General features: G+C 47.0%; 1 protein-coding gene across 2 annotated transcripts in view; it reads right to left on the bottom strand.

The window, feature by feature from the left end:
• Window positions 1–330: 330 nt before the first annotated feature.
• Window positions 331–19,155, bottom strand: part of MELK (maternal embryonic leucine zipper kinase) — a 31,738-nt gene continuing 12,913 nt past the window's right edge. For both annotated transcript variants that reach the window (XM_077345571.1, XM_077345572.1), the window contains exons 9-18: window positions 18,489–18,557; window positions 17,235–17,333; window positions 14,519–14,605; window positions 13,720–13,851; window positions 8,784–8,918; window positions 6,660–6,876; window positions 4,555–4,651; window positions 3,901–4,069; window positions 2,081–2,184; window positions 331–655 (exon numbers count right to left, since the gene is read on the bottom strand). In XM_077345571.1, the coding sequence (XP_077201686.1) occupies window positions 478–655; window positions 2,081–2,184; window positions 3,901–4,069; window positions 4,555–4,651; window positions 6,660–6,876; window positions 8,784–8,918; window positions 13,720–13,851; window positions 14,519–14,605; window positions 17,235–17,333; window positions 18,489–18,557 (1,287 nt within the window). In that variant the 3' untranslated portion in view covers window positions 331–477. The remainder of the gene's footprint in view (window positions 656–2,080; window positions 2,185–3,900; window positions 4,070–4,554; window positions 4,652–6,659; window positions 6,877–8,783; window positions 8,919–13,719; window positions 13,852–14,518; window positions 14,606–17,234; window positions 17,334–18,488; window positions 18,558–19,155) is intronic.

The following is a 19,155-nucleotide window of genomic DNA, read 5'->3' on the forward strand; positions in this document are numbered from 1 at the left end:
GGGGTGATTTATAACTTCTTCACCCTCCCCTTCCTGCTGCTCCACAAAATACAATTCCTGGGGACAGAAGCCCCTCCAGAAAGACCATGAGGGAGAAACTAGTGAAGATCACCAGCCCCCTGAGTGGAAATTTCCTGCTAATTCCAAGCCCTTAGCCTCTGCCTTTCCAAATTAAAAAGTGGCACAGCCTTCATGAGATTTTATTTCTCAGAAACTGCATTTGCTCGATAAGGGGCACAGCCCAATGTTCCTGTCTAAAGACACACACAAATCACAGTAACGCACCAAAGGTGAGCAATTTTTAAAAAGGAGAAAAAGACAAGGACAGAATGACTGGGTAAGGTTATATATTTATTCACAAAAGAGTTTCTGTTTTAAAAACAACACTAGTCCTTTGGACGGGTTAAAACTGCTGTGGTGCCCGAATGAACCGTGGCTAGTCAAAGCTGCTCCGTATCCTGACGGGGCAACCGGGGGCTATAACTTGCAGGTGGATAGGATGTCTTCCACTAGCCTTTTGTAGACCCAAGCGTCCCCCTTCAGCCGTTGCCTCCTGATGCCCACGACTTCAGATTTGCCCAGCTGGCAGACTTCCAGCTCAAACTGCATGGTCACTTTGCCAAAGTCTGACTGTGTTTGACACTTGAGCTTGTAGCTGGGGGGAAAACAAAAGTTTAAAGAGTGTGTGTGTGTGGGGGGGGGGGTGAAAGGAGAGAATTAGCCCAGGTGCTCACAAGAGATGAATACTGTGCAGAGTATTATTATGCCGACTGAATGGGGGTAAAGAGCCAAATGCCCATGCAAATATCAAACTGAGAAACATGATCAGTAGAATTAAGGGGACAAGCTTTTCTTTGATTGCATTGGTTCAGGCTGTCGAGGGGTACAGGTATATGGGATGGCTGAAGGCAATCTTGCAAAACAAAATAAGACTCCCCACCCCATTCCCAAATGTAAACCAATTGGGAAGGATGGATGGTTCACCTTACTGAGCAAAGCATGTGGGACTGCTCCATTCTTACACCATGGGGAACACTGGACCATTCAAGCCCACCCCCTCCTCTACGTGCCCCATGAATTAGTACAATCCAAAGAAAGCTTTTGAATACATGCAGTATTCCATTAGCTGGCTCAGGAGAGAATCCAGAAAGCAATTGTGTGCATGCCTTGCACCAATGACATCTGCGTCCCCCTTTCCTAGCATGTCATTTTTCCACCTCTGGTTACTGGGAATCTTTATAATGGCCCCTCAGATGAACTGTGACCGAAAGCAGTGTCAAGTCACACATGACGCATGGTGACCCCCCATAAGGTTTTCCCAAGGCAAAACATGAACAGAAGGGGCTTAAGCATTGCCTCTGCACAGCAACCCAAAAATTTCTTGCAGTCTCCCAGTCTAAGCACTACCCGAGATCAACCTTGATTTGCTTTGGAGGTTTGGCTAGCCTAGGCCATCCACAAGATGAACTGGGCACTTTTAGTCAACAAGGCTAAGGACACTGCAAAAACTGCATTTTGTTTTCTGGGACCAGATTGATCTCAGTGGGTTCCTCTAATAAAGGTATAAGCCAAGAGAAAAAACAGACAACCATGTTTTCTTCTAAGAAGTGGTCGCTGGAGTTCACCAAAGACAGTTATCTTGAAGAGGACTTGGTGCTGTTCTTTTGGTAATTGGCCAATGGGTCTATATCCACCAGTAATCTTTTGCTGGTGGGCGGGAGAAATGGCTTGTGAACAGATCACAAGTTTGGCACGTAGAATGTCCCAAGGACCGATGCTACCATGTTCCATCTTCAAAATCCTCTGGCTATAATGGTTCTTTGCTAGATGGGCCCCTCTAACCACTACTTCCCAATGGACATCTTCAAAGGTTATTAGCAGTACATTCCACTTTCCTTTAGTTGCACGAGCCACCAAGACCACATAGCTGTGCTTCCTCCTTCGCAGGAAAATGGGCCGTAGCGTTTCAGAATTTCTCAAGGGGTACCACATGGAGCCAGGTGAAGCACGCTGTAGATAGACAGCCCATGGGGAGTGAGAGATCTAGCTGCTTGCTGCCAAGACAAGTATTTACGCTTACCCTTTCTGTACATAATCAACATGTTTTCTAGGAAGGATGGCAATTATTTCCTTTAGCAGCTCATCTGGATTCAGGAGGTTAGTTGTGGTCACGTTGTAATGAGCCTATGGGGGAAAAAAAAAGAATATTTCCTTCCACAATCGCTTGCGACTGAAGCTATAGGCTAGAGCGTTGAGTTTCAGCAACTGCAACAAATCAAAGCTTCACTCAGTTCCCCATCTGTAAGGAGCACCAGGGATTGCAATCCTTAAAAACAGGGGTAGTCAACCTGTGGTCCTCCAGATGTTCATGGACTACAATTCCCATGAGCCCCTGTCAGCGTTTGCTGGCAGGGGCTCATGGGAATTGTAGTCCATGAACATCTGGAGGATAACAGGTTGACTACCCCTGCCTTAAAACACACAACCCCAAGAGCCACTACCCACACACGGGCAGAAGCAGTGGCTCTGCATGCTTGGCATGCAGGTCCCAGGTTCAATCCCCAGCATCTCTAGTGGAAAGGACATGAAAGTCCTCTGCCTGAGACCTTGGCAAGCTGCTACCAGTCTGATCAGGCAATGCTGACCATAATGGGCCAATGGCCTGACTCAGTACATGGCAGTTTCCAAAGACGAATAAGTTGGTTGTATACCCCCCTTTTTACGACCCAAAGGAGTCTCGAAGTGGCTTACAAAACTGGCTCTCCAAATTAGAAGTCACTGCTCTAAACCAGTGGTCCCCAACCTGCGGGCTGCGGCCCGGTGCCGGGGCGTGAAGGCCATGGCGCCAGGCCGCAGCTCCCTCTCCCCGCCCCCCCCCCGCAGTAAAAAACTTCCCAGGCCGCAAGCTTGCGGCCCGGGAAGCTTCTTACTGCGGGAGGGCGGGGAGAGGGAATCAGGGCCGGCTGCGCCCATGCGGGCATGGCCCAATGCACGGGCGCAGCCCGCGGGTGCGGCCCATTGTGTGGGTGTGGCCCGCGGGCGCAGCCCGATGCGCGGGCATGGCCCGCGCGGGCCGTGGGCCACGCCCCAATGCCCTGCCGGTCCCCAACCTCAGAAAGGTTGGGGACCACTGCTCTAAACCACTACACCACGCCAGCTCTCATGTGCACATGTAAATTACACAAGATGAATAGTTGGTTTTATACCCCCCTTTTTACAACCCAAAGTGGCTTCCAAAACCGGCTCTCCAAATTAGAGGTCGCTGCTCCTCTCATGTGCACATGTAAATTACACAGGTTAAGCAGGAAAGCAAAGGGCAGTCTGATGCACCTGGTTGACTTGGCGTGTTGACATTAACTCCCTTGCACTGTGAGATCAGAGTGAAATTTGGTGTGCATGTTTGGGACACGGTTCTCAGCTTCAGGTTACAACACCTGCACTCTTTCAGGAGGTCTGAGTCACTCATGCTTATTGTAATGGAGTCTCAAGAAATTTATGGCCTGTAAACGGAGCTCTTCCGCCAGGTCTATGGTTGAGGCTGGGGTCGGCGAGGTAGATCGACGCCCCCCCTGGGGTTTGAGTAGTACTTTGTTAGACCTCCTTCTCCACTTCTCAAGTAGTGGGGGTTGGGAGTGGGCTTGCCACCATGTTGGGTTTTTTGATGTCTTTTAATGGGTGTTTTAACAGGGTTTTTATAAGACGTTGTAACCCGCCATGAGCCAGTCAGGGGGTGGCAGGGAATAAATCGGGGGGGGGGGGATGTCAGCACAGGACATCTGACAAGCGACCGCCATGCTACAAAGACAGAACTACCCATTTTCCCAGCATGTCCTTCATCACCACCTCACCCTACATTTGTTGGGGGAGGTGGGAGAACCTCTTTATGCCTGAGCAGCCTACCCGCAGCTTCCTCGGGCCGTCTTTTGACGAGCCTTTCTTTTTCCCGGGCGTGAGCATCGTGATCATTTTATCCAAGCCTCTTTCGAAGCTCCCGAACATTTTGGCCCCTTTCCTCTTCTGGCTGCTCTCCAGATGAGCCTGGTTGAGGTCCACTTCCAGGGAGTGACACCTGGCAGGTGGAGAAACGGTAAAGCACAGGTTGGTTTTCAGCAGCTGGAAGCTGGTCATTGGGAAACACGCTCAATAAAAGGCCTTCCAGCTTCTGGCTTTAAAAAAAAAATTTCAAAGGGGGTAGCGGGGAAAAGAAGAGAATCTGCCAGACAAAGCCACGGTGTAAAAGGATCTGCGGCACAACAGCAATTTGGGATTTTGAAAGCAAATCGTATACATGCTCCAATTCCCCGGGGGGCGCGAATGAATTTTAATTATGGAAAACAGGAATGTATCCAAGACTACTGAAGTGTGTAATGTTAAGAGTTAACCTCCCCGGCCTTTTAACGTTTGTCGGTACGTGTAGGAAAGGATTTAAACTCTTCTAACACACCAAAAACATTGCTGGCGTTTTAAAAAGCTTTTCCTCCCTCCCTCAATCAGTGCAAGGATTAAGACAGGCTATTGTGTCACCTGAATATGCTCAGGAAAGTGGACATTTACCTTCTCTCGGGGCTAATGACCCCCGTCACCAGTTCCTCTGGGTGGGCGGCAGTCGCTGGCTTCTGAGCTGGGCTCCATGTCACGGCCTGACCGCTCTCTGCAAGTAGGAGTGCCCAGGTTTAGGAAAAGGCCTTCTAGCAATGGGAAATTTCCATGCAGATGTAAGATACCCGGCTAGAGGTGGGCGGAGAGGCCATGCTGCTAGAACGACCGAGAGGAGTATATAGCAGGTGAGAGATCAGGGGTGGGTGGGTCCATGTGCCCTAAAACATTTGGTCTCAAGCAAGTCTCTCATGCTCATTTCATCATCCGTAAAATGGGGAAAATGTGGACTTCAGACTGGTTATTAGCAATACCAGTTGCAAGGACATTGGTTGCCTATCTAACAGCCAAGGCCCCAACCCCGTACCGATCAAAAATAGCACAATGGGACCATCCTTATTTATGGTTCCTTTTCCTTATCCATGGTTCCTCTATATATTTATGAAACAGCCTGGGGGGGTGGAACGTGTCCGGCTGTCCAAGCTGGAATAGGGCCAATCAGGCCCTGTCCTTACAGCTCCTGTCCTCTGTCCCTGAGCTCTAGCCTCTTTGCTCTCAGATGTGCCTCAGTGCCTGAAGCCAGCAGCAGGTAAGGGGAGAGGGCCCTGTGCATAGGGTTGTGGTGAAGGGCCTGTCAACAAGGGCCTCCCGGTCTGCTAGGCTGGCCCTGCTAACGAGGGCTTCCTGGCCTGCTGACTGCCTGCTAAGGAGCTCTGTCCTGGCCCTGCTAATGAGCTGGCCAGCTCCCACCTGCCCCACTTGATCCAACTGCGAGCTGCAGCCCAAAGCCACCTTAAGCTGCCTGGCCAGAGGGCCAGGGGAGGGGACCCTTTCAAGGCCCATTATTAGGAAGACGCTTTGAAGCTAGACTATCACTAAAACAGAAGATTTTGTAAATGTGGGAAAAACCCAAGGCAGACAGAAAAGCATACACAGAAATTGAGTTTTAGGGGTAACCCATCAAATGTGATGGAAGTCTCTACATACAAACCCATCAGGAAAGAAAACCAATTTCTGGAGGCCTTGCCTAATAGGAGGGGACCCCTATGTTTTTGAGCCTACAGGCCCTTTAGGCCAACATAAGGAGGTGGCAGTGATAAAAAGGGAGAAGCCAAATGTGCCAGGAGGTGACTAGAGGGAGAAGAAAGCAGGATTTCCTTTGGCAGTGAGTCCTCATGGTTCCAAATTTGTGTGCATGCATGTATTATTACTGCGCAATTCAGATCTGCATCCAAATGCCTCACTTTTCCAATAACAGGAACAAGAATCAACTAGAGTTAAGCTACAAATTGTAAGCATTTCTGCAAGGTTTGCCTGACACAAGTTACTCTTAATACAGCGCTTGTTAAACTGACGAGCCAAGAGAAAAGGATGGATTTCAAACAAAACACTGGAAGGAATTAAAATACTGTTCCCTTTGCAGAATCTAAAAAGCTGCTAAGCTTATTTTGCTGAGTCCTGACCAAACTGTTAAAAGTACATTAAAAAAATTTCTCTTGCTTCGTGTCCTGTCTGTAGATAGCTCAGGAAAATGAGCAAGAAAAATTATAAACTTGACACAAGGAAAACAATGTAATACAAGTAAAACTCGATCCATCCTGGTCTATTTGTATAAGAACAACAACTAATATACACACTCCACCTCCTATATGAAAGTCCCAGCAATAAGGGAATCAAAGGCCTTCCCTGTGCTAGCCCCATAAGGCTCAATAATACCGTAATCTGAGGAGAAAAGCAAGTAAGGTCTTGCCCTTTTTGGCTCAGGGTAGATTTTTCCCACTGAAAGCCAACTGCAGTACTGCACTGTGAAGGTTGTGTGGTTTTTCTGTGCTTGATCCTGCACTTTTCATGTATTTTTGTGTCATGGCATTCCTCTGGCTGCCCCGGGAATAGGAACAGCACAGTAACATTCCACATTGGGACACCAGCAAGGATTATGGGGCATCCAAGTTTTCAGGCAGCACAGTTGGCGCTTACAACAGGTGTCAACCAAGTCACCAAACCCATTAACTTCTGAGAGGGGAAGGGTGTTATCTGCCTTCATGGCAGCCCCTACCCTGTACCTTCAGATAGAGGTGCACGGTTCGGAGTAGTCAACACCCTCTTCTCATTCATGGCCCACATCGGTGTCTTGGGAACAGGAAGTGCCAAAGGCTCAATGTTTGCTGCTGCTTTGGCACCACAGTTCTCCTTGTTGGCCTTCTTCTTCGCCGATGCTCCTCTTTTTGGCATAGGGGGAAGAGGGGGAGTGAACTCTCCGCCATCCTGGAATACAAGGTGCTGAAAAGAAAAATACTTTGATTAAGGTCCATTGAAGCTACAAGTGAAGATGGTACACTTCTCAAGTCAAGACCTGCACAGATGGTCTACGGCAGCGGTGGCCAAACCGTGGCTCTCCAGATACTCATGGATGACAATTCCCATGAGCCCCTGCCAACTGGGCAAGCTGGTCTATGGACAAAATTGGGCAGAATGCTGCTCTGTGGGACAGGATGCTCTATCATATATTGAAACACGTCCCATCCTCCCAGAGTCTTGATGGCAAGAATTGTTTTCCAAGCATTTCCAAGGCTTAGTATCAGAGAGGTGGTCCTTCATAAGAACGAGAAGCCATGTTGGATCAGACCAATGGCCCATCCAGTCCAAACTGTGTCACACACTGCTCAAAACCCGGATGCCATTTGGAGGTCCGCCAACAGGGCCAGAACTCTATAAGTCCTGCCACTGTTGCCCCACATGCACTCAGAATACAGAGCATGACTGCCCCAAACAAACAATGGCACCTTTTAAGACCAACACATTTTTATTCAAGGTGTAAGTGTTTGTGTGCACATACACTTGCTCAGACATAGGAGACTGCTAATTCCCATTTCCTTGTGTCTGGGGAAGAGTGCACGCACACGGAAGCTTACACCTTGAATAAAACTTAGTTGGGCTTAAAGGTGCAATTGGACTCAAACCTTGGTTTTCTAATTCAAACCAACACAGCTAACCACTCGACTGCCTCAGACAGTGTTCATTCTAGACACTGTGGCTAATAGCCACTGATGGACCTTTGCTCCATGTTTCTCCAGTCCCCTCTGGAAATTATGATTGTAGCCACCACCTCTTCTTGTGGTGCTGAATTCCACATGAAGAAGAAGAAGAGTTGGTTCTTATATGCCGCTTTTCCCTACCCAAAGGAGGCTCAAAGCGGCTTACAGTCGCCTTCCCATTCCTCTCCCCACAACAGACACCCTGTGAGGTGGGTGAGGCTGAGAGAGCCCTGATATCACTGCTCAGTCAGAACTGCTTTATCAGTTCCATAGCAAGCCCAAGGTCACCCAGCTGGGCTGCATGTGGGGGAGTGCGGAATCGAACTCAGCATGCCAGATTAGAAGTCTGCACTCCTATAACCACTACACCAAACATGTTGATTACTCTTTTGGGTATAGAAGTATTTCCTTTTATCTGTTCTAAAGCTGACTGCTCAATAATTTCATTGAATGCTCAAAAGTTCCTGTATTGCAAAATAAGGACTTCTTTCCCTGCCTTCTCTATCCCATGCACAATCATGTAAACCCCTATTATTTCACCCGCCAATCAGCCTTTCTCCAAGCTAAAGAGCCACATGGTGTAGTGGTTAAGAGCAGCGGAGAACTAGGTTTGACTGTTTACTCCTATGCCTCATGCAGCCAGCTGGGTGACCTTGGGCCAGTCCCAGTTCTCATAGGGATGTTCTTACAGAGAAGCTTTCTTAGAGTGCTCTCAGCCCCACCTACTTCACAGGGTGTCTGTTGAGGGGAGAAGAAGAGAAAGCCACTTTGGGACTCCTTTGGATAGCGAAAAGCAGGGTATAAAAAACCCCGGCTCTTCTTTTTTTTGTTTGTTTCTAAACCGCCCCTCACTATGGTGTCTCTTAACCTCAGGACCAGAAAGACAAAGTTCACCAGCCAGAGTCCAAAGCAGCAAGGACTTTGCATTGCCTTTGAGGCATAAGCTGGGAGTTCTTCTAGCCCCACAAGAAACACTCAAAAATGGCAAGAGATTTTGAGCATTCCGAAAGACAGCAGCAGGGAAAGGAGAGTTCTGGTCTTCCTTGATGCCCCCCATCTTCACAAGTCATAAACCGGCTCCCATACTGTTATTGAAACTATACCCTGGTGAGGTATGAACTTGATTTGAAAGTATCCTGCAGGGAGAGTTACCAGTTTGGCTCTGGGTGTGACACACGGCACAGGTTGAGCTTCGAAGGGGCCTAGAAATTCCAAGGATCCAAACGCGTCAGGTGTTGCGTTGCTACTATGCTCTGGAGCATCTTCAAAAGTCAGGCTCTTTTTGAACTGTACAAAAAGATGTTTGAGAGTCATTAGCAGAGTGCTCTGCCAGAGCCCTTCAAAGGGCTATGGCCAAGAGATGTGTGGCCACCCCAGTCGGCACACTGTTTCACCTTCCCATAATAATAAAGTGTTGCTTCCTGTCAAAGCCATTCCCTTTCAGAGAACGGAGTCTGTGTTCACCATTGGAGCCTTCCTGGCAAACAGTACATCTCCCTAGATCAGGGGTGGCCAAACTTCGGCTCTCCAGAGGTTCATGGACTACAATTCCCATGAGCCCCTGCCAGCATGGGAATAGTAGTTCATGGACATCTGGAGAGCCACAATATGGCCATCCCTGCCCTACAGTGGCTATGACTGTGAGGGTGGGCAGAATGGTCAGTTTCCTCATCCTTGGAATCAGATGCTCCCTGGCCATGAAATCACTACCATGTGTGCAACCCCCACCCTCATGGAAGCAAGCTATGAAAGGATCCAGCCTAAGTTGAAAACAAAGGAGTGCCATGTAGTGAGGAAGGCTGGCTGGTGTCCTCTGGCTCAGAAGTTCTTCCTCATCGGAATACACCAGACACAGCTCTTTAAACCCCCAACTGGATTCATCTTCAAGTCGAAGATAGTTATTGGATCTCAGCTTTTCCCAAGGAGCAAGGCTTAGTGCCAAGCATCTCACAAGTTATTGATAAGGCCAGGTAGGCTGGTTCAGGACAGTGTAGTTCCTAAGGCTGCCCATGAGCTAGCCCAGCAGCCATCTTGGATGAACCTGCCAGCTTTTATCAACAGAAGGCCCCAGAAATTTCAATGGCTGTTCTCCGAGAAAAGTCACACAGTACTAAGTACAGCTCTTTGTACAGCTCTAAGTACAGTACTAAGTACAGATTATTATCAACTATAACTATTTAAAGAAGGGACAATCCTACCTTGAACCCATGAACCAGCTCAGACAATGTCTCATCCCCTCAAGCTGCCAGGAATAAATTTGGGGCTGGAGCTTGAGGGAAGACAAAGACCTCACCTGCATACAATGCCATAGTCTACCTTCCAAAACCTCTATTTTCTCCAGGAAAACTGATCCCTATAGTCTGGAGATGAGCTATAATAGGGGGAGGTGGGTGACTCCAGGCCCAGGACATCTGAGTCCGTCCCTCCTAACCAGGAGACATTGATAGGCAGGGCCTAGCTCTGTCATGCTATTGTGACACAGTCATGGTGATGCTGTTCAAAGAAGAAATCAAGCAATGAGAGAGGGACAGAGGTTATTGCTAGGATATGCAAGATCTGTGGTGTACATGATTGAAGCAAACATGGGGAATGGGGAGATTTGGCATATTTAGGTGAGGAACTTCCCGATATTTTTCAAATCATCCCTTCTGTGTCCTGATTGGCTCAATTGGGGACTGCCAGCTCCTTTGAGCACATTTCTCCTTGCTTGTCTCCAAGAGGAACAGACTGAATGAAGACAATTGAACACTGAGACAGAACTCTCTCTATAAAGTTGTTCGTTGCATAATAAAACTATTTTAATCTTTTAAGCATCCCGGTGCTGTGGCTTTCTTTGCAAAATTAAACTCTGCCAACTGTTTTAAACCAATGTTATAGAGTTTTTGATTTTTATTCTTCTCCGGGCCTCTTCGGGTACTACGAAGTACTGGCCACTAAGTAGAGACCCCAGTCCCCGCCCCAACAAGCTTACAGATTGTTAGTTTGGCTGTAAAGCTTGCAGCGAGCTCCTTGCACAAAAATTCAGGATGTTTTGTCTGTTTAACTCACTGCAAAATACGGACAAAATGCTAACACTGCCGAAGCTGCATGTATTTCATTAACTTTAAACCAGGAAGTTGCAAAGAAATCTACACAGCAGCACAAACCAAAACACGACAGCAATGATCAAGCAATTCTATCCCGGCAGAAAGTCTCTTCTTGCAACGGCCCGAAGGAGAAGATTTAAGCCCAGCCACCCGGGGAGGCCTCAGGCAAAGCAGTGATTATTTTATTAACTGGTTTAAAAAAACCTGCTCAAGCAAGATTTCTAATTGAATTTCCTTTCCTGCCCAATTGTAAGCTCACTTCCACAGACAAGTATAAATTTCCCTTTTTAAAAAACCAAGGTATTGCTCTTTCAACAGAAATGCCTGATGCTGCTCTTTTTTTGTCTGTTCCAGAACAGAGATCTCCTTTCCCCACCCCTTTTAGCATTAAGGAAGCTGTTATGAGTGGGGGGCGGGGTGGGGGGATTGAAATGTGATTAGCAGTCATGCCAGTCCTTCTTGGGACCTGGGGATCCCCAGGAATTATAGCTCGTCTCTAGGCTACAGAAATCTGTTCCTCTTGAGAAAAGGGCTACTTTGCAGAGGGGACCCCTCCACTGAGGTCCCTCCCCGTTTCAAATCCCGTCCACTCCCAGCTCCACCCCCAAAGTCTCCAGGTATTTCCCAACCCAGAGCTGGCAATCTTAATTAGTAGATATTAATTTGCCATATCCCCGTACAATGCTTTAACCGAATTCTCAGAGGGTCACCACTAAAAATCAAAGCAGCAAAGCCCCCCAAGTCAGCGGTAGTCAACCTGTGGTCCTCCAGATGTCCATGGACTACAATTCCCATGAGCCCCTGCCCAATAATGGCAGGGGCTCATGGGAATTGTAGTCCATGGACATCTGAGGACCACAGGTTGACTACCCCTGCCTCAAGCAACGTAACATAATCTAAACCATTTTAGGATAGTTTGCAAATCCCAGCAATTAACAGTAACATAAATATAGCAAATGTTTTAAAGACCTAACTTTTCCTAAGAATTTCGGGAAGAAGAGCGGGTGCCAAGGTTTCTGCATTTTCAACTTTGAGGATCACTGAAAAAGGCTTCTAGGAAATGCTTTCTCTTTCGCAGGGAGTCAAATCTATGCATTTTGTTTGTAAAATAAGGGTTTTTTTTTAAACCAAAAATGTTTCAAGTGGCTCTGGGAGGAAATTCTGAGACATACATTTTTGCACTCCAGCGCAAACTTGAGACGCTGCTTACCCTAGTGTGCGTAAAATGCAATATTCAACGAACACCATCCCATATTTCAGTCCTCACGGCAAATTCTTCCTGGAATGAGTTCCTCGTAGTTCAAAAGTGCTGCAAAATGTCCGAGCCAATAACCAAGCTACTTTTATAAGTCAGTGTCCAAAACCAGAATATTGTGCTGGGACCCGGGGTGGGGGGGGGGGGAGAGGCTGAAATCCTCTATTCGGGCACAGAAGCTCATGGGTCAAGGTCACCACTGGGGAGGAAGGTGGAGCGTAAATAAAAATAACCTAAAAAAGTAAATGAATCTTCAGTTTGTGATGGTTTGGCTTCCGGCTGTCTAATAAGCCCCTGAGATGGGTACTTTCCTATGCAAACTGGGGGATCTGCTTAAATTATTATTACATTTCATGCCAAGGGGCAACGTCGCCTTTGCTATTTTAATTCCCAGCATGCTCTCTAGAACAGGCTTTCTCAGCCAGGGTCTCTTGACTGCCTTGTAAAGGGTTTCTCAAATGGGTGGAAATTAATTGATTTTTTTATATATTTTTAAAATTTGTTTAACATTTATCAGGTGATATATGGTCATGAAGCCTCTTGTGGCGCAGAGTGGTAAGGCAGCAGACATGCAGTCAGAAAGCTCTGCCCATGAGGCTGGGAGTTCGATCCCAGCAGCTGGCTCAAGGTTGACTCAGCCTTCCATCCTTCCGAGGTCGGTAAAATGAGTACCCAGCTTGCTGGGGGGTAAACGGTAATGACTGGGGAAGGCACTGGCAAACCACCCCGTATTGAGTCTGCCATGAAAACGCTAGAGGGAGTCACCCCGAGGGTCAGACATGACCCGGTGCTTGCACAGGGGGTACCTTTACCTTTATATGGTCATGTCAGACCCCTCCCCCAATGGCCAATGTGTTGCGAGTTTGCGCTGTTTACTTGGACAGAGGTCCAACCACCAGCAGAGAAGAGATCACTCACCAACACAGCCAAGTTGTTGCAAATCATTTACAGTGATTTATTTACATCCAGCATCCAGCAATACATTCATCAGAGTTTCAGAATGTCCTGCTTAGCTCTCAATGAAGAAGGCAGACAGAATAACACAATGCACACTTCATATATACAGTTTAACAGCCAATCACAACAGTGCTGACTCACTCAGGTAATTAGCCACAGGTGCAACACCTTATTGCATCATCCCAATGCATTCCTATGGAGACTCAGGCTGACAACTGGAAACATGCCTGGACGTGCCCCTTACATGCCTGGACATGCCCCTGGAATCCATTGCATTGATATAGTTTATAGCAGTGGCTGTATGATCAATACTTGACTGCCATATACTGACACAATGATGGGGCTGGAGGGGGTGGGAAGGGCAGGGCCCTGAGTGGGTGTATCTACAGCTCTGCTTCCCAACCATATTCTGCATGACTGCACCACTTCAGGGGTTTTGTAGCCTGAAGAATGTTTCAGGGTTTGCTTAATGGTGAAAAGTTGATAAAGGTTGCTCTAGAGGTTCAGAGGGTCTAAACCAAGAGCCACCCATTTGGACAGGTGCTCACATCCATTCAAGTTTGAGCGACGGGACAGACTCAGCCCCTTAAGCCATTCTTTGCAACACAGGGCACTTTGTAATGATTTAGGTTTTATCAATTTTGTCCTACTGAAAGCCAGAAAACAGATCGTGCAACAGTCAGAACTGTTCACCATTCAGCCCCATGGGTTTATTGTGGGCAAAAACATGCACCAAGCTTACAAGAGTCCTCTGTTCAATGCACAGCCTTGCTGCGGAAGGACAACTCACCTTCCGCTCTCTGCTTGGAGTGACACTCGTGCAGTCCGAGGCGAGAGAAGGAATCCTCAGGCGAACGGGCTTGCCACGAGCTTTTTTGGACTGGAGCAAGAGATACGTGGCAGTCACATGATCGTATCTCCACTGAGAAGGCAAGCAAGACCTGGGTTAGCTTTCTCAGCCCACTGTTGTCAGAACGAGAGGGGTTACCCATGAGCCCATGTAATCAGACCCCAGAGGAATGAAGTGTAAAGGAGAATGCTGACAAAATTTACATCCAACCCTCCCAACCCCATGATGCGTTAGAAATAGGAGGAACCTTCTGTATCAGTCTTGGAGCAGGTGCTGGGGAAAGGCTTTGATAAAAGCTAGGAAAACTATCAGCAGCATCGTAAGTTTGTTTGTTAAGCCCAGGTTCGGCCATTTGATCTCAAGATGCCATTCTGACTGCTTTTCCCCTCCACTACGGTCACAGATTTCTGTGAAATTCACCTTCTGCTTCGAGCCCCTGCCGCATTAATTTTGTAATTGTAAAACAGCCAGTACGGTTTGAGGCAATGTGCCATGAAATATGCAGATTCCTACCATGAAATAAGCAGCTGATTGCCATGAAGGTATGGCCCAAGCAGGAAGAACTCAGCTTTGCAAACTGGCAAGAGCCATAGACGGAAGAGTGACCAAGTAACGCAGGGCTTATTAAGCCCGAACAGAAACACGAGTCGCAGCGTTAAGAAACACTGTGCAGGTGGGTATGAGAAGCACAAGCCAGATCATTTGGGCCCTGTTTGTCTTGCTCAGGGCCAAACCTTACCTCTGAAATGACATCCGCCATTCTTTCCCGGCTACATTTGTGGAACACTGAAAGCTCAGTGACGCAGTCTTCATCCAGACGCCCGAGCTGGGGGGAAAAGCCAGTCTTGTGATTTTGTGCGCCTACGATCCCTCGTTCCAGCTCTATGCTTATGCATATATCGGGCTACTCAGAACCCTTCTACCACAGGACCCCTTTGCTTTTGTTAACGCTACCTAAAATCCTGTCCTGGATAAACCAGGCTAGCTCAGCCTCATAAGAGAAGCCATGTTGTGCCAGGCTGATGGCCCATCCCACTCAACCCTTTGTGCCACACAGTGGCCAAAATCCTGGCCCCATTAACCCAGGTGCAGAGGCAATGGCAAACCACCTCTGAACGCCTCTTCCCTTGAAAACCCCAGCAGAGGTCACCATCAATTGGGCTGCAACCTGATATGTAAAAACACAAGGCCAAGGCTGATCATAGAATTCTTTTAGTTCTTAAACCTTTCAAAAATTATTTAACCCGTTCTTCAAACCTCAAGAAAAGATCCCAATGTGTTTCACACCCAAAAGGCTTCATCGGCAGGATGTAACATATAATACAATATGCATTGTACATTTAAGACCCATATTTCGACTTTTAATACACAGTATGTTTTGTGTGGTTTTAACCATATTCTTTTGTAATCTCAGTTTTATTGTTGTTGTATTGGTTATTAAAGATTCCACTGAGGAAGGCTTTTTTGGTGAAACGTGTTGGGAATTTTTTGGAGGTTTAAAAAATAAGTTAAATAATTTTACCTGTTTTGCACCCTTAGCCTCGGGCCTTGTTTTTTCATACCTGGTGACTGGTGTGGCTCTCTTTTCTTGTTGCAACTTGATGGGAGGGGGAAAGGGCAACTAAAACAGGAAATCCTGGATAAACTTCACTCATTAAGCACACATTTGTACTTTTTTTTAAGGACCCCACAGCTTTGTAGATTCAGCCCTGTAAATTCAGACTGATCTAAAATAATCAGGTACTATTGACTCAGCCTCAGTCACAAAACATTTCTAGATGCTGAGAGCCCCTGTTCCGGTCTGTTCTTCGCAACTGAGCCACCGAACTCCCAATTCCAGATTGAAGGAAGGAGTTATGGAAAATCTGCCGCAAACCTTGGAATGGCAAAGCGCCGTTCTGTTGCGGTGGTGGTAGCATAACTGAAACACGATCGGTCCCTCGCAGTTAGGCACAAACAAGGAACCTGACATGTTCTCCCAAAGAGAAACAGTGACACTCAATGGACACCGGGAGGCCTGAGCAATTGCATCTGGTTACCCGACAACACATTCAACTCGATTCCAGATTATGCACCTGCTGATCTTTATGCAGTTGAGGCCTCATGTGCAGCCAAAGCCCCAGTTCTCAAAATATTTGTCCCATGACTTTATTTTATGAATATGCGTCACTATTAGAGGGTTAGAATCAATTCTAAGTAGTTGGTCAGAAAGGCAGGGGGACCTGTTTTGGAGAAGCAGCACCTTCTCCAAAAGAGTGCTAACCTAGGAAATTTGTCACTGTGAAAACTAGAATTTTGGGGAATTCCATTGCTGTTTCCTTTGTAATAAAGCCCGGGATATATATATATATATATTTAACAGAGAGGCCCAGACTAAGATTCGCATTCTTACAGAATGTTTTCAGATGTTTCACGCGGATTCTTAGTTAATTCTATCAGTAAAGCATAGGCTGGCTGGATCTCGCCAGTCCCCAGGTCAGAAGAGTTAGTAGTTGGACAGGGGACCCCCAGGGCTGCTAGGCAGAGGAAGGCAACTGCCTGTGATGTCTCCTGGCTTGGAAAGAGTTTGCTACACTTTCCACCACATTAAGAAGGGTACAGAGACTGCAGTTTTGTTGGAAGAGGCATCCATTCTAGTCCCTGAATGGAAACTGGAATGTTACTGTTTGCTAGTGTGTATAACTTAGCTAGGATGCGGTAAAGGGAGAGATAGCCTGAAAAATAAAAACACAGTAGGCAGCTTTTTCCCAGAAGAAGAGTTGGTTGATATGTGCTGCTTTTCTCTACTCTAAGGAGTCTCAAAGCGGCTCACATTCACCTTCCCTTCCCCCATAACAGACTCCCCCTGAGGGAGGTGAGGCTGAGAGAGCCCTGAGGGAACTGCTCAGTCAGACCAGCTTTATCAGGGCTGTGGTGAGCCCAAGGTCACCCAGCTGGCTGCGTGTGGAGGAGGAATGGGGAATCAAGCCCAGCTAGCCAGATTAGAAGTCAGTGCTCCCAACTACTACCCCAAGCTGGCTCACAGTGTGCACTTCTGTACATCTGACTGTCGGTGTTTGTCTGTGAGAGAAAATGTGTTCTATCCACATGTAGTTTACCTCGTGTTCTGTTAGTAAACTATTTATAAAATTTACTAATGTAGAACTGAGAGTGTTTTTAGACAAAACGACCATTTTACTTTGCTGAAGCCCAACACATTTGCCACCCACAAACAAATCTGCAGGGTCTCCAATGTGCCTTAGCAGGGGCAGGACACATCACTCTTGCGCAGTCAAATGAGCCACGGATCGCCCTTCGCTTTCTTTTGGCTGTTTTAAAGCCAGGAGGGCCAAGAAGGTCCACATGCAGTGCTAGGACCCCTTTTCAGGAAGGGCGGCGGCCCACACTGTTCCTGCCGGCTCCGTTTGGGCAACACTGAATTTTACATTCTGAGTCTGAGCAAAATATTTCCTCACCGGGTATTTACTTTGCCACTGGACAGCGAAGGAGCAGCCTTGCATGAGCCAGGGGTGATTTAAGAGATGCTTCACCGTAATCCGTCTCTTTGGGTCCACCTAGTGGGCAAGAAGAGAAGAGCTTTTCCAAAGATGCCACTGTAATCATGACATACAAATATGTCGTGGATCTCAACATTACTGATTCTGAAAGAAGGATCTGTGTAAGCAGACCATGACAGTATTATTATTATTTCATTATTTACTGGATTTGTTTCCCGCACTCTTGGCATGTCGGCTCACTATAAAACCCCACATCCATAAAACCCCACTAAAAAACCCCATTAAAAATAACATTACACAAGGATAAGGACACCTGGAAAGAAACATTCATCAGCTCAGATGTCAGGGGTCTAGCCGTTCATATCTTCGATACATATCTTTGATACATGAGATGCACAGAATCAGCAACCTGTCTTGGAAATGCAGACAGTGAGGCTTCTTCTAATGGCCAGCCAGAGAGAACTGCTGCTCAACTCCTCCCTGGACTGCCTAAGCACAACTGGCTGCAGCTGGAAAGTGAGACTGGGGCCCTCCAGCAAAACCAAGGGCAACAAAACATTTGTACCCTACTTAGGTAAGGAAGCTTTTTGTTGGAATATGAAAAAGGAGAGGTTTAAAAATCCCATTAATGGAATAGATGTGCAAGAACAAAAACTTGGGATGCCCTTTTAAAAAACATCCAAGCAAAACTGCTTTATCTGACACTTTGAGCACTTCTGGCAAAAAGGCAGTTGAGAAGTATCCTGAATCAACACATTTCAGAACGATACAAAAAGGGAGGGAAGAAAGGGAAGCCGCCCCTTATATCCTTGCTTTGGACATCTCCATTACAGCCAAACACCTGAACAAGGTACCAAAATGCTTCCAACTCGGTCCTTTAAAACCAGGGGTAGTCAAACCTGTGGTCCTCCAGATGTCCATGGACTACAATTCCCATGAGCCCCTGCAAGCATTCGCTGGCAGGGGCTCATGGGAATTGTAGTCCATGGACATCGGGAGGACCACAGGTTGACTACCCCTGCTTTAAAACCACTTCTAGATCTGTGAAGACCACTACAAGGAAAGAAGGCATTGAACTAAAGGAGGTGAGGGGAAATGAACTTGGGACAATATTAGTTTGCAATATTGTGGCAGTCAAAGGACACCTGAAGATTCATTTGCAATATTTCAGCAGCCTCCGATACCAGGATGCCTCACACGTTTGACGATTACCTGCAACATCTGGTGGAGAAGCAGGACGCTTCCAGGCGACAGCCATTTGGGAACCTCGTATTTACCCCTCTGTGGAGGAAGCAAGTTTAACATTAGTATAAGTCAGTCTTTCTCAATTTTTTTACTGTTGAGAAGCCCCTGAAACGTTCTTCAGGCTTCAAGAAACCTCAGAAGTGGCACGATCACGCCAAATATGGGAAGCACTGCTGTGTACATGGCCACCTGGGGTCCCTCCCCTTCCCACCCTCTACAGGCCCATCCTTGGCCATTTAGGGGGGGAAGTCACCAGGACCATATATGGTTAATATCACCCAAAATGTTTAACAAAATTAAAAAATATAAAAAACAATTAACTCCCAGCCATTCAAGAAACCCTTCCAGGGACACTTGGAAAACCCAGTGTTTCACAAAAATCCTGGATTGAGAAAGCCTGCTGTACAATTTCAAGGTAAGAGTCATTCAGATTGGTTTGCCATTGCCTTCCTCCGCTTGGACTTCTTGGAGAGTCTTCTCCGTCAAATATTGACCGTAGCTGACCCTGCTTAGCTTCTGACATGAATGGGTTAGCTTGGGCAGGTAACTTCTGTACTGCCCAGCCAACAAGCATTGTTCCACAGTATGGGCAGGTGAATAAGTGATGAATGCATTTACAAGCACGAGATTCAAC

Source organism: Paroedura picta, chromosome 7 (assembly GCF_049243985.1).
Source record: "Paroedura picta isolate Pp20150507F chromosome 7, Ppicta_v3.0, whole genome shotgun sequence".
Taxonomy (NCBI): Eukaryota; Metazoa; Chordata; class Lepidosauria; order Squamata; family Gekkonidae; genus Paroedura; species Paroedura picta.